At 36.8% G+C, this 13,967-nt stretch overlaps 1 protein-coding gene across 1 annotated transcript in view; it reads right to left on the bottom strand.

Annotated features, from left to right (window-relative positions):
* The window catches only part of CSMD1 (CUB and Sushi multiple domains 1), a 1,224,748-nt gene that overhangs the window by 211,151 nt on the left and 999,630 nt on the right, over positions 1-13,967 (bottom strand). The window contains exons 27-28 of the mRNA XM_086461528.1: positions 3,151-3,342; positions 37-175 (exon numbers count right to left, since the gene is read on the bottom strand). Of these exons, the coding sequence (XP_086317654.1) occupies positions 37-175; positions 3,151-3,342 (331 nt within the window). The remainder of the gene's footprint in view (positions 1-36; positions 176-3,150; positions 3,343-13,967) is intronic.

Raw genomic sequence — 13,967 nt, 5'->3', positions numbered from 1 at the left:
TCCTTTTAAACTAAGGCAGTAATCTAGAAATGGTACCTTTTGAATATTAAGGCAATGACAAAGTCAGGGTTTACTTTTATTCTCCAGTCACATTCTTTCCCAGGAGGATAAGGCTGTGGATAGTTAGGTGATAAAATAACTCCTGCTGGGCCTGTCAGGTTTCCTCCACATGCAGCTGTCACAATATAAAAGGAAATAGGAATATGGTCACATGTTAAATTCACAAGCATATATTGGCTGTTAAATAGGACTAAATTGACTTCTACATTTACCAAACATAATAATAATTAAAAAAAACCCAGAGCTTTCCCACTTCCAGCAAGTAAATATTTATTTTCCTTAAAAAAGTGAGCTCTGTTCATATTCAAAAGAAGCACAAGAAAAGCTCTTTCTAAAGGAACAAAAATACGAAGCTAAATAGGAAGTCCTGTATATTCTTGCTGTTATGTAATCCCATCTCTATCAAGCTGAAGTGTTTCTTATGTACTGGATTTCTTATGTACAGTTTAAGAACTGGGAAAGCTCAATAGGAGGATTCAGGATGCATTTTATTTTAACTGTAGATGTAACACAGAACAGTTTGATTCACTCAGTAAAGGTACTACCCAAATCAAAAACTAAATACATTAATTTAGTTACCATAAATTGAATGTTACTTTTCAACAGATAAGGAACCCAACTTCCAAACATGATAAACACATAGAAGCCTAACTAAAAAGTGCAGTAGTCAACATGGCTGTATCTACATTACCAAGCCACAGTTGGAACTGTGGTACTAACAGTAGGTACTAAGGATTTTGAATCTGCATTAAACATTTTTAAAAAGGATTTTTTCAGGCCATTTCTAGTTTGGCCCAATGGACTGAATGCTAACTACTGGTTGGAGTACTCACAGAACACATCTTGCAGTTCATTCAAAAGTTCCTAGAAAATTGAAAATCATGAACTAAAGCATGTACAAGCTTTATTATTTATTTGGAAACCATGTTCCTAACCCAAATGAAAACATTAATGAAGACATTCCCTTCATGGTATTGATGAAAATAAACTAAACTTTTTTTTCTCCCTCCACTATTTACTTATTTGTTTACTTATTTAAACATTTAAAATATTTATGTATCTGGGTTTTTTTGTGTCGAGTTTTGGTATTTTAGTCATTATTATTGACCCAGGGCGTGGGGGTTTTGCGGAGGTTTTATTTATTTAATTTTAATTTCTTTTTCTTTTTATTCACAAATAAAGGTTCCAGGAAATGTTTTACATGTTCCTTATGTGAGATAATGATTCAGCCTGAGATATCCATGATCAAAGTTATAAAGGACAAATAGAGTGCAAAATATTAAACAATCAAGAATTCTGGGAGAGGGCAGGTTTAGACTAGATATAAGGAAGAAGTTCTTCACTCTGAGGGTGGTGAGACACTGGAACAAGTTGCCTAAGTAAGCTGTTGATGCTCCATCCCTGGCAGTGTTCAAGACCAGGCTGGATGGAGCCTTGAGCAACCTGGTCTAGTGGGAGGTGTCCCTGCCATGGCAGGGGGGTTGGAACCGGATGATCTTTGAGGTCCCTTCCAACCCAAACCATTTTATGATTCTGTGATTCTCTGATTCTATGTTTCTAAGAATGGAAGTTGCACAATATTCAGAGTACTGAGTAGTACAGTTATTAGATGTAAATAATTTTTCATTTATAAGTTAGCATACTGAAATAAGGACTTTATGTTCATTTTTGAAATGGTGTATAATGGCTTTACAGAATCCTTAAGGTTTCTAATACTGTCAGGTCTGCAGTAAAGATTACTTTAATCCTCTTTCCCCTCAAGTCGCCTTCAGTATATGGAAGAATAACAACATGCATACACTTTTTACCCAAAGATACTCTCTCATTCTTTCCTTCTTTATTTCCTCCTTTCTTTTGTGTTTTGCTTTTTTTTTTTTTTTACTAGACTGTAAAGAAATATGGAGTGATTATACCTGCTATTTACAAAAAGAGCATGAATCTTCTAGACCTTTAGGCACCAGATAACTTTTATTTTATTTCGAGATTTTTAATTTGTGAATAATCCCAGTATGTTTAATAAACATTTTCGTATGGCTATTTATACATTGCCCACAAGGTATCCAGAAGACAATGTTCAGATTACATGCTGCTCCAATTCTGCTAGATGATACGGAGTTAGAGATACTATCCTGCATTATCCTGAATCCTTCCTGGTATTTTTGAGATACTTGTAAGCACTTTAGAGAAACAGAGAGACTGCATTTGTTTGGGGATTTTTGGTGTTTTGAAAAGAGCCTCTCCAAAATGGCTTGTAGAAAGAAAAAGCATTATGCTTATTCCAGTGCTATTAAAACGTATCGTATCTGGGTTTTAGGATCATTAAAATACGTCTTAATTTAATTATAAATCAGTAGGCAACAAAATCATAAAGATCAAATAAATTACCTAGCAGATAATATTTCACAGATGTTGATGAACTCTAATCTTAGAAGAGTTACAACGATGACCTTAAAACACATTTCAGCAAGACTTCTAAGCCTGTAATTACTAGTCCACTGAGCAGAACCTCAAAGAAACATTTATGCCATATAGGACTATGGAACCAAGAATCAAAACTTGTTTCAAAGACTTCCCACCCTCTCCTGGTGTTATGGAAATGTATCTCATTCCTTTGAACAGCATTGTCATTTGCTTTATCTACCTTTCCCAACAAGCATCCTGCTTCAGAAAAAATATCTTTAGCTTCCTAGTAATTACACAGGATAGGTATTTAATCTACAAGAGAATTCAGAATATTTTCAGAATAAATAATGGATCACAGTTTATGTAATGAAATTTTTACATAGAAGACCATTCTAACAGGACCATTTCAATAAGATTTTTTTTAAAATCCAAATCACCTCTTCCATTTAATTATTTCTATTGGACTTCATTAATTTTAAACTTGTATGAAGTTTAAATAATAAAGTGACAAAATTAAATACAAAAATAGTATTAAACTTGACAATGAGGCTATCAATAACCAGAAGTATGAAATAACTGGGTTCTACAAAAAGCATTACTCCAGCATGAACATCATATCACCACTAGTTGAACAAGAATCCTAACCTGCATTAATCTTAAACAGAGACTAACATTTAATCTTATTACCTATGCATGTAGGAGGATCAGGTTGCCAGAAGAATCGGTTATTCAGTTGCACACATGTAATTTTAGCCTGTCCTTGAAGTTGATAGCCAGAGTCACACTGAAAGGTGGTAGTGTCTCCAGGCTCTCTGCTGTCTCCATATCTAGTGCCATTCTGTGGTGTCCCAGGATCATTACAGGTTGATGCAATAGAAGCTGTAAGGGAGTGATGAAATAAAAGCTTTAAGGTCTAGATACTAAATATCCATAATTAAAAGCACAATAGTTTTACATGAGCATTCCAATCAGAGGCAATATTATTTACTCATCAATTAATAAAGGAAGGCATTTTGGTTTTTTATTTTTATGAGAATTTGCCCACTGAGATATATCATGATTATGCTGGCTTCCTTCCCATTTCCTTGGTATAAAATATGGCCCGACAGGAATCGAACATGAGATTTCCTTTCTTTTTCTTTTCCCTTTTTTAAAATCCAGTTAATGCATCAAAAGAGCGAGTAACTCCTTTTCTCACTGCAATGGTCTGGTTATCGAAAAATATTTCTGTATGCACTTTGATGGCTTTTGCACAATGGGGTATGTATCATAATGTAAATAAAATTGGTTTATAGTCTTAATACCCTGGAGCATGCAAATGCTATGTTTACCCAGCTGGCTGAATCAAACAGCAGTTTTATGTAGCCCTGAAATTCCCATTTCAGGGGCAAGCAACAACTTTCTTAGAATATGCTCAAACTGAATCTAAGCAAAATATCTCACCTATGTTCAATCTCCTGAGTTTGGATATGGATTTTTCTTTGTAAAAAAAAAAAAAATTAATTCAAAAAGCAATGTTAAACTGAGTGGAACAATCAGTATGGTATGACTTAAAGGAAGTAATCATCCAGAAGGTGGATACACAAATCTACATGGATTTGTGGAAGGTGCCAGGTCTCTTCAGGTATTCAAGGTCCTGAGTTGAAGTAAACACTGTTATCTTCCCAAGGAAAGAAGGTCCCATCTCTGGAGACTACTCTGCCTAAATCACTGAATTGTACTGTTCCTACCAGTCCAGACTGCTCCACCCAAACTTTTCCAAAGAACTTATCACAATTGTGAGCAAAAGCCAAAATAAGAAGTCACAAACCCAGTGTCACAATCACCATTAATGATATTGGTGTATATCTACAAGTAAGTCCCTCTACAACTTTCATCATCTTCATTCAACCAAGTTTAAACTTCTTGAATCCAGACCAAATACTTTTTTAAAAAAACTTCTACACTACATCCTTCTGCTCATTGCTAGTACTGCAAGAGATAATCCCTGAAAAATGTGAAAAATCAATACAAAATTATTGTCTTTTTTTTTCTAATATGAACTATGTATACTTTCTTGTGTGCTCACTCATCAGACAACTGATTCATTCTTAAACTGATTCATAACCATCTCAACTCCACATCTGATGTCTTTTCAAAGCCTCATTTTGGTCATCAGACATCAGCCTGTAAGACATAATCAGACCAATGAGGAGCATTCAAGAGAAAAACTGATCTAGTTTATTAAAAGCATATATGCCATTGTTAAAACTGTTTTTTACTGTTTTGTTGGCTGATGAGCTAATGTTACTGTTACTTATTGTATTTGGCTGGACCATTCTTTAACACTCTCTGGGACTATGTCTTTCTGTATTTTCAGCAGTGTGCAGCACTTCAAGTACTTGGGTTTTAGGATAGTATTACAAATTGCAGGCCAAAAAAGATTAAGTACACAAAATATTACTTCTTTATGCTTTATAATCTCTTTCTATTATTTTAAATAGAGGGGCACGGTCTTTTCCGTAACTCCTATAAATTATTAGTATTAGTGATAAGTCCATCCTCCCTGCTCTATTTGGTTTTTTTTTTTTTGGGGGGGGGGGGGTTGGTGGTGGGGGTAGTGTTAATTTTTTTCTGTTTCAGTCCTAGGAAACAATACTATTTCATTAAAATTATTTTATTATCTCATTTCAAATGGTACAACCCAAAGGCTTTCATAAGATAAAAGAGCTCCATGACTACCACCACTATGCAACTTTTCTGACCATAATGTGCTGGCAATCCATTTTCTGTATTAGTAACTGCATCTCTCTTTCCGTCCATACCAAAAGAGGATACCAGTATAAGAAACAGCAAGAGCAACTAAACATTTGCAAAACTGAAACAGTTACCAAGTTGTATAGCTGGAAAACTTTTTTTTTGTCTGTTTTATAAATTTTCAGGAGATTGAAAGGTTGAAAAAAGAATGAGCAAGATGAGAAACAAACATTTTAGAATGGTAAATTGATTTTATGCACATTCTAGCAAACAGGTGGTCACTTAGACAAATCACAGAAACTATAAAACATCTCTATATAAGAATTCATGGGTTATGATAACACACTACAATCACAGGAGCTTTGTTTAAAATTTTATTATTCATAGTTTTTTGACCTCGCTTCCATTCCAAAATAGTCTGTCTTATACCTTGGAATGGTTTCTGTACATAGATGAAGTAAAAGACATGGCAGTTTTTTAAACTTTGGTGGACTTTTTTCCACAAGAATTTATAAGCATCGATCCAAGAATTAAAGTAACAGTTGTCACTACTAATGAGTACTGTGTAAGCGCTCCTCAGGCACCATTCTGGCAATTTACCTGACATCCCATATTACTGCAGTTTACTAAATGTATGCGTGGCCACAGGGGAAGGAAAGCATGGTCATGACCTCAGAGAAGTTATTTCTTATTTGACAGACAATAACAGCTCTAAAAAATGGATTACTATAGTGCATATCCGGTAAAGAATCATAATTTGTTCCAGTATATGAGCATAAGCCCATCTCTGTAATTAATAAGTATCTTTTTTTCAACAAATCTCTGAATATCTTAATTTTCTTCTTCAAAAGTTATGCAACATAATATCTCAGAAAACAACATTTTCTCCCATTTTGACTGTGTCAAGTATGCACCAATTACAGAGGACTGATGCCTTTTAATACTCATTTCACTGTTAATCTCCATTTCTTATATACAAAATTCTAAATTTTAAAAACAATCACAGATGTTTAACAAGCACCAAAATGTTCTTTACGCTTTTGTTCTTGCAGCCTCAGAAGTTATTTTATGTATTTGAATTTAATAACCTTTTTATCACGCCAAATACTCTTGATCCTAATTAAACAAAACACCAGACATTTAAGCACTGATGTGTCATCTAGTAAAGTGAACATTTAGACAGACTGTCAACTTTTCAACTTGTCTCCTTTCCAAGTTGTTTTACTTCTCAAGATTCCCAAGAGGTTCTGTAACTGCATGAAAATTACAAATCTACTATTCCTTCATTTGGCATTATGCAAATATCTAAAGGGTATAGAGGTTATATGCATTGATAAGCAATCCAGACATTAAAAATCACCAGTTTTTCTGTCATTGCTCTTTTATAACAGACTCTTTTTGTCTCAGCCCCTAAACTAACATATAGACCTGTAATTAATACCTAGCTTACGTACTTGTAAGAAAGGCTGTGTTCATGCTGTGATGTAACATTGCCATATGCAATTTTCAAAAAAAACCCTGATGAATTCAGAAACCTGAAGTTGAACACAATTTTAAAACATATATGCTGTAAAGCAGGGAAAGTAGTAAGTACACTTTAGACTCAAGGATGCTAACCATAGTTAGACTTTTTAGAAATGACTGAGAAAAATTTGGTGTCTAAAATGGCATAGCCAGGAGAGGAGGGGATTTCAATTCCATTATGCTGGAAAAGAACTAAATCTCTGCTTCTTAGTTTTTGCACACGTGTTCTAAGCAGTAAGCTATATGATACCCAGGGGGTTATAAAGTAACACTGTACAGATTTCCCATCTCTTACTGTCTCTCATCTGCTCAGAGTGAAACAGGCTTCTGTGCACACAAGAGATGGAACTAGAGGTAGGTGCCAGAAGAATGGGCAGCTGGGAAAACCACAGATTGCTAGTGAGTTTTCAGACCTCTGTATGTTGGCAGTCACTGTGTTAAGCCTCTCTGTTGTTAATTTAATAATCTTCCAGAATCCCATTTTAGATCTTTTGGATTTGTCCCCCAAATTACATTTTCAAAGTTGATCTAAATCTTCATTGAAAATCAATAGGAATCAATTTTTGAGAATATGACACACTATATTTGCATATCTGTAGTCTTGTGAGCAATATGTTAGATTGTGACTAATTTATCTTTCACCTGAAGGACGCTTCTTTTTTTTATCAGTTTATTTAGCCTGTAATCTATTGTAGCTCAAGGAAAAAAAAAAAAAAAAAATCACCTTCGTGAATATTATTTTCACTATGTCTATGGTAAACAATCATGTAAGCCATATGCTGTACTGTTGTGCTGCAGATAATATTTTTTTCTACTCCACATGGTTATAAAAATAATAAAGACTCTTCAGGAGCTAGGCTTGTAAATTGCAGGCAATGCACAAGCTTCCCCTGTTTAGTGCATTATGCTTGCATAATAGGTTTGAGAATGATTTTGGCATATTGAAGCTGAGACACTGTACATAGGATTTGCAGTGATTTCAGACTAACACGAATTTCCTAATGTGAGAGAATAGTGTTTGCTCTCTAAAAAGTACCTCACATAATATATGTAAATGTTCAGACTAAGAACTGTGCAAATCAGCATCAACCACATGTTTAAATGTCTTGTATTGTCCAAGAATGTAAAGAAAAGAGAAACCCAAATGCTAATGCAGCCTCTTTCATTAAGTCTGAAGTACAAAAGCTCACAAGTTTAGAGATGACCATCAAAGTAACCTCCAAGCTTAATTTCTGCCTAGTTCCACAGGAACCAGATGAAGAACTGCTATCCCCTATGAGGCTGAGGATGCCTTGCCCAGGCCATGGATTAGATGATGGATAGAAATGCTGTGACACAGTTTTGCCAGCATGAAACTGTGTCATTGTGAGCATGCAATGCAACATTTGTAGCATCACAGAAAGCAAGAGAAGAGACTGAACTGTGAAATGGTTAGGTTACAGACTTTAAAAAGGGATCTTGAATTCTTGTGTCTTGTGTCCTTTTATCTATTTTAACAAGGGATATCTTAATGGATTTAATTTTATTTGAACTCAAAATTTGGTGCATGTGCAAATTTCTTTTAAAATATATGTTTGTGCTAACCCCCTTTTCTTGATAATTTATCTGTGAATCAAGCTGGAACAATTGCATGATGAATCTTAGCACTGAAGATTCTGTCATGGAAATGCTTATAGTACTTAAATGTAGTATCTCAGACCATTAGGCAAGGAATTAAAAGATATTTAAGCAATAAAACAAGAATTTACAAGACAACAGTACTCTTAAGAGTTCAAGATAGGTGACACAGTTACTGTAACAATTGCTGTAGACAAACAGATGACCGAATGAAATTACAAAAGTGGATAGAAGCAGGCATCATTGCTTAAACAGATTTGTCAGACTATGCCCATTGTCATTAGGAACTATCACACATAAAACTGCTGATGCTTAATCTCTTGACACAGGAACTAAGATATCAACAGATGTGTCAACATCAGACACAATATTTTTTACATAATTATTCAATTAACTGGTTGGGTTTTTATTCTTGTTATCATAATTGATGACTTATGTTGTTAAGATAAAGATTTAGTCAGGCATCTTTACTCATCATTGCTTATATCTGCAAGGGCAATCAGTAGGATCGCAACCCTGGACTTCAAGAGAGCTAACTTTAGCAACTTCAAAGACCTACTTGGAGGAACCCCATGGGCTAGGGCTCTAAAAGGTAGGGGGGTCCAAGAGAGCTGGTTGCTATTCAAGCACCACTTCCTCCAAGCCCAATGCATCCCTATGAGGAAGAAATCAAGCAAAGGAGGCAGAAGGCCTGCTTGGATGAGCAAGGAGCTCCTGGAAACACTGAAAGGGAAGAAGGAAGTTTACAACATGGGGAAAAAGGGATTGGCCACTTGGGAGGAACACAGAAATATTGTCAGGGTATGCAAGGATGCAACGAGGAAGGCTACGGCCTGTTTGGAGTTGAGTCTGGTTAGGGACGTCAAAGGCAAGAAGAAGGGATTCTTCAAATACACCAGGAGCAAAAGGAAGACCAGGGAAAATGTGGGCCCCCTGCTGAATGAGGCAGGTGTCCTGGTGACGGAGGATACAGAGAAGGCAGACTTACTGAATGCCTTCTTCGCCTCAGTCTTTACTGCTAAGGCTTGTCCTCAGGAATCCCAGGCCTTGGAAGCAGGAGAGGAAGCCTGGCAGAAGGAAGACTACCCCTTGGTCGAGGAGGATTGGGTTAGGGATTTCTTAGCCAGACAGGACACTCACAAATCCATGGGCCTCAATGGGATGCACCCGCAAGTGTTGAGGAAGCTGCCAGATGTTACTGCTAAGCTGCTCTGCATCATCTTTGACAGGTCAGGGAGGACACGAGAGGTGCCTGAGGACTGGGGGAAATCCAGTGTCTCTTCAGTCTTCAGAAAGGGCAAGAAGGAGGATCTAGGGAACTACAGACCAGTCAGCCTCACCTCCATCCCTTGAAACATGATGAAGCATCACATTCTGGCTGTTATGTCTAAACAGGTGGAGGACAAGAAGATTATCAGGAGTAGTCAGCATGGTTTCACCAAGGGGAAATCATGCCTGACCAACCCGATAGCCATCTATGATGGCATGAGTGGCTGGGTGGATGAGGGGAAAGCAGTGGATGTTGTCTACCTCGACTTCAGCAAAGCTTTTGACGCTGTCTCACAGAGTTGTGATCAGTGGTGCTGAGTCTAGTAGGTGGCCTATGACTAGTGGTGTTCCCCAGGGGTCAGTACTGGGCCCAGTCTTAATCAACATATTCATCAGCGACCTGGATGAAGGGACAGAGTGCATCCTCACCAAGTTTGCTGACGATACTAAACTGGGTGGAGTGGCTGACATGCCAGAAGGCTGTGGTGCCTTTCAGTGAGACCTGGAAAGGCTGGAGAGAGCTGGGCAGGGAGGAACCTAATGAGGTACAATAAGGGCAAGTGTAGGGTCTGTACCTGTGGAGGAATAACCCGCACCAGTACAGGCTGGGAGTAAACCTGCTAGGGAGCAGCTTTGCAGAGAAGGACATGGGAGTCCTGATGGACAGTAAATTGGACATGAGCCAGCAATGTGCCCTTGTGGCCAAGAAGGCCCATGGTATCCTGGGGTGCATTATGAAAAGTGTGGCCAGCAGGTCGAGGGAGGTTCTTCTCCCCCTCTACTCTGCCCTGGTGAGGCCACATCTTGAGTACTGCGTTCAGTTCTGGGGCCCCCAGTTCAAGAAGGACAGGGAACTACTGGAGTGAGACGAGTGGAGGGCTACTAAGATGATGAGGGCACTGGAGCATCTCTCTGATGAGGAAAGGCTGAGACCTGGCTCTCTTTAGCTTAGAGAAGACTGAGAGGGGATCCTATCAACACTTACAAGTATCTAAAGAGTGGGTGTCAAGAGAATGGGGCCAGGGTCTTCTCAGTGGTGCCCAGCTAACAGGCACAAACTGGAGCACAGGAAGTTGCCCCTCAACATGAACAAAACCTTCTTGACTTTGAGGGTGACGGAGCACTGGAACAGGTGCCCTGAGTGTTTGTGGAGTCTTCTCTGGAGATATTGAAAACCCGCCTGGATACAATCCTGTGCAACCTGCTGTAGGTGAACCTGCTTTAGCAGGGGGATTGGACTAGATGATCTCTAGAAGTCCCTTCCAACCCCTACCATTCTGTGATTCTGTAAACCACAGAAAAAGCAAAATTGGACTAAACCAACTATACAAATGACTTTCATGTTGTATCTTCACTTTTAATAAATGAGTGTCTTAAGTTCTTCTAATAAGACCAAAATATTACAAAGAAATTTTGAAAAAAACTCTTTGCTACTTTATTAACTTTTTGCCAGCTGTTCTGTATTAGCAAAGAAAAAGATTACCTTTCTGTTCACATGAAAGCAGTGATAGGTATATTGCTAATTAAAGTGTATGCTTACAGAATACTATGACTAAGAGAAATTAACAATGCCATAGAACCAGAGGTAGGCATAGAAATTGATCACAGATGGGTCTGACTCTAGAAAAGGCAGACATTTCCCAAACTGTTTTTTCCATTATAAGAAGAATACGAATAATTGTTTGATATATTACAGCCTGGAGGGGCAAAGTCTATCAAACCAAATGAGGAACTATGAATGCATCATTTAGTTTTAGAATAGGACACAGTTCTCTTAAGTTACAACAGCTGAGAATTTAGTTCAAGGAAAAAATGCTAGACTGTAAAACCACTACTATGTATTGTTAAAATAAGGCTATCTGAGTCTGTAAGAATGATAATATGACTAGAAACTCCCAGTGCTGTTCCTATCATCTGCCACTTCTATCGGTTTTGTTAAATAACAAGTAAACAAATTATATGGTTAGATATAGACAAGCTCTCAATAAAATAAGCTTCAGGTCAGTAAAATCAATAGACCATCCACTAGCATGGGATCTAAGTGTTTTCAGAAGTTTAGAGTAGCTGAAGATTAAACATTCAGGGGAAAATTTATCTGCTTTGACATAGGTGGCTAGTCTAATTTCAAGATGCCTTACAATATCCAAGGTATCTGCGCAGGACTGGAAGATATGACCAAGGACCTACGGGTGTGTGATCTTCCAGAGTGGCAGATGGAGACTAGCCAGGATACCTCATGATATCTCAAAAGGAAAGACACAGTTGTGAAAAGAGTGGTAGGATTCATTTCACCTGCCCTTAGATGTTCAGAAGTTTGAGATTTAGTGTATGTTCGTATATCTAGACCTATAGCTGATAAAAAGAAAAAGGCAACTTCAGAGGGAAATTTATCCTATTTACCTCAGGTAATAGGTAGGACAGAATTCAGCTAGGTTAGAAAACTTCTTTATTATGGTAACTTAGGCAGGAAGTTTTTGCTGCTAGTAACTCAGTTTCTGTGGAATAAAGAAGCCAAATACCACATTTGCCTATACCCTTCTTGTGTTCACTTTTTATATTGTGACCAGAAAGAGCTGGTTGACATCCCTGGCTTGTAATACATAGTTTAAATGTATTTAACCCCCAGAGTAAAGGTCAATTTTGTACAGTGAACTCCATTTTTTTATGCTTTTATGCATGATTAAATGGTAATTAAGTTTTAATGAAAAGCATTAGACTGATTACAATTAACATAATCACTCTTGTCTGTTCGTGTCCTCATGCTCTACATGCTGAGCTGAGTGGCCAAGTCAAGGCACTCTTGATAGTGTTCAAATATTTTGTAAGCTTCAGCCACTTATATTTTTCCATTAAAAATAGCTCTAATTACATTTACAATCAACAGTAAGTAATTTATAAGTGATAGTTTCTGATCTACCTCATTCTATCCTTTCACAGCACCTCTTTTTCAGGCAGATGCAGTAAGGACATTCTAGAGTGCAAAGTATAGAAATTAATCAGCATATTTACAGCGCAGAGAAACAAACTCTCCAGCTGAAGGGCAGCATTTTAATGCTTTGTCTTTAAGTTGTTCATTTGATCTGATACTCTCAGATATATATCCTTTGTATGATCTCATAAGTGGATGTTCATTGATGCAGTCACTCATCCCAATTGAATAATCAAATACAGACATTGCGTGTTTAAGCTCGGATTATTGAAGGTTTTTCAATCCTGTGCAAGTCTGCACCTGAAGTTTACTTCTTGGATTGTAATCAATATTTAAATAAAATATACTCATTAATAAATGCAACACTTGAAAATCCTTCAGTGACACAAAGACACAAACTTGAGCAGTTACCTTCATAGAACATGTAATAAACCATCTATATCTTCTGCAATTACCAGAAAAAAAGTTTAAGCAACTCTTAAGACTTTTCTATTCATTAAGTAGTGCAATTTCAATATTCTGTCTAGTTTTGCTATAAACTGGCCTACAGTTTGAACACATGATGAGTGCTAAAGTAGGCAAAGATCCTCACTTAGCCACAGATTAATTAGTTTAAATCATTTACAGATCGAGGCTGCAATGGTCTGCCCAATGCCTCAAGGAGACCAAAAAAACTAAGCTCTGATTTTTAGATGAAATAATTTAACATTTACTTTCTCATATTCCTTAAATCATATTTCTTACTCCTTACAATTAAAAAATTAATAAAACATTCCACTTGTCAAGCAGGGTGCATGAAACTTTAATACCATTTTCCCTTTACTTGAGCTGAGGCATTCAGTTCTTCACCGCTAATTCCAATTAATTCCGGTAAGACATACTCTGCAACTGCCAGCATGAGTGCATCCATCAGACATTACACTAAGATGACAAAATCAGTTCTTTACCCTTAAAGCATTAAATTATCTCCTAGTTCCTATAAGTACTACTGAAGGTCAAAGAATGCATTGTCAAGTCTAACTGCTTAAATATATTCCTTCTTTCAAATTTTGTGCATGAACTTAGAAACATTTTCATATAATACAACTTAAAATGTGTTTCCTAACCCTAACAGAGTAAAAAACCTCTTCATTTCCATAAATGTAAAAATTAACTTTTTTCATGTAACATGTAAAGCAGCGTATTATATAATATGTAGCACACTCATCAGAAATTTTAGAAACATTATTCTGCTCTTTGTCTTCAATTAATTTTGCATACTTTTAACTAGATATCTTAGGATGGATGAAAGAGCTTGTAGTTGAGGGGGGGCAACATTCAGAAAAAACAAGCAAAATGAAATAAACAGGTAAATGTAAAATGCATTATTGAGAGATCAAGAAATCCTCAAAGTATATTTCCTCATGCAAATAATAATGGCTGAAAGTTT

Source organism: Leptosomus discolor, chromosome 2, assembly GCF_034619465.1.
Source record: "Leptosomus discolor isolate bLepDis1 chromosome 2, bLepDis1.hap2, whole genome shotgun sequence".
NCBI classification, from domain to species: domain Eukaryota; kingdom Metazoa; phylum Chordata; class Aves; order Leptosomiformes; family Leptosomidae; genus Leptosomus; species Leptosomus discolor.
The sequence above is the reverse complement of the archived record's forward strand: the minus strand, read 5'-3'. Positions and strand labels throughout refer to the sequence as shown.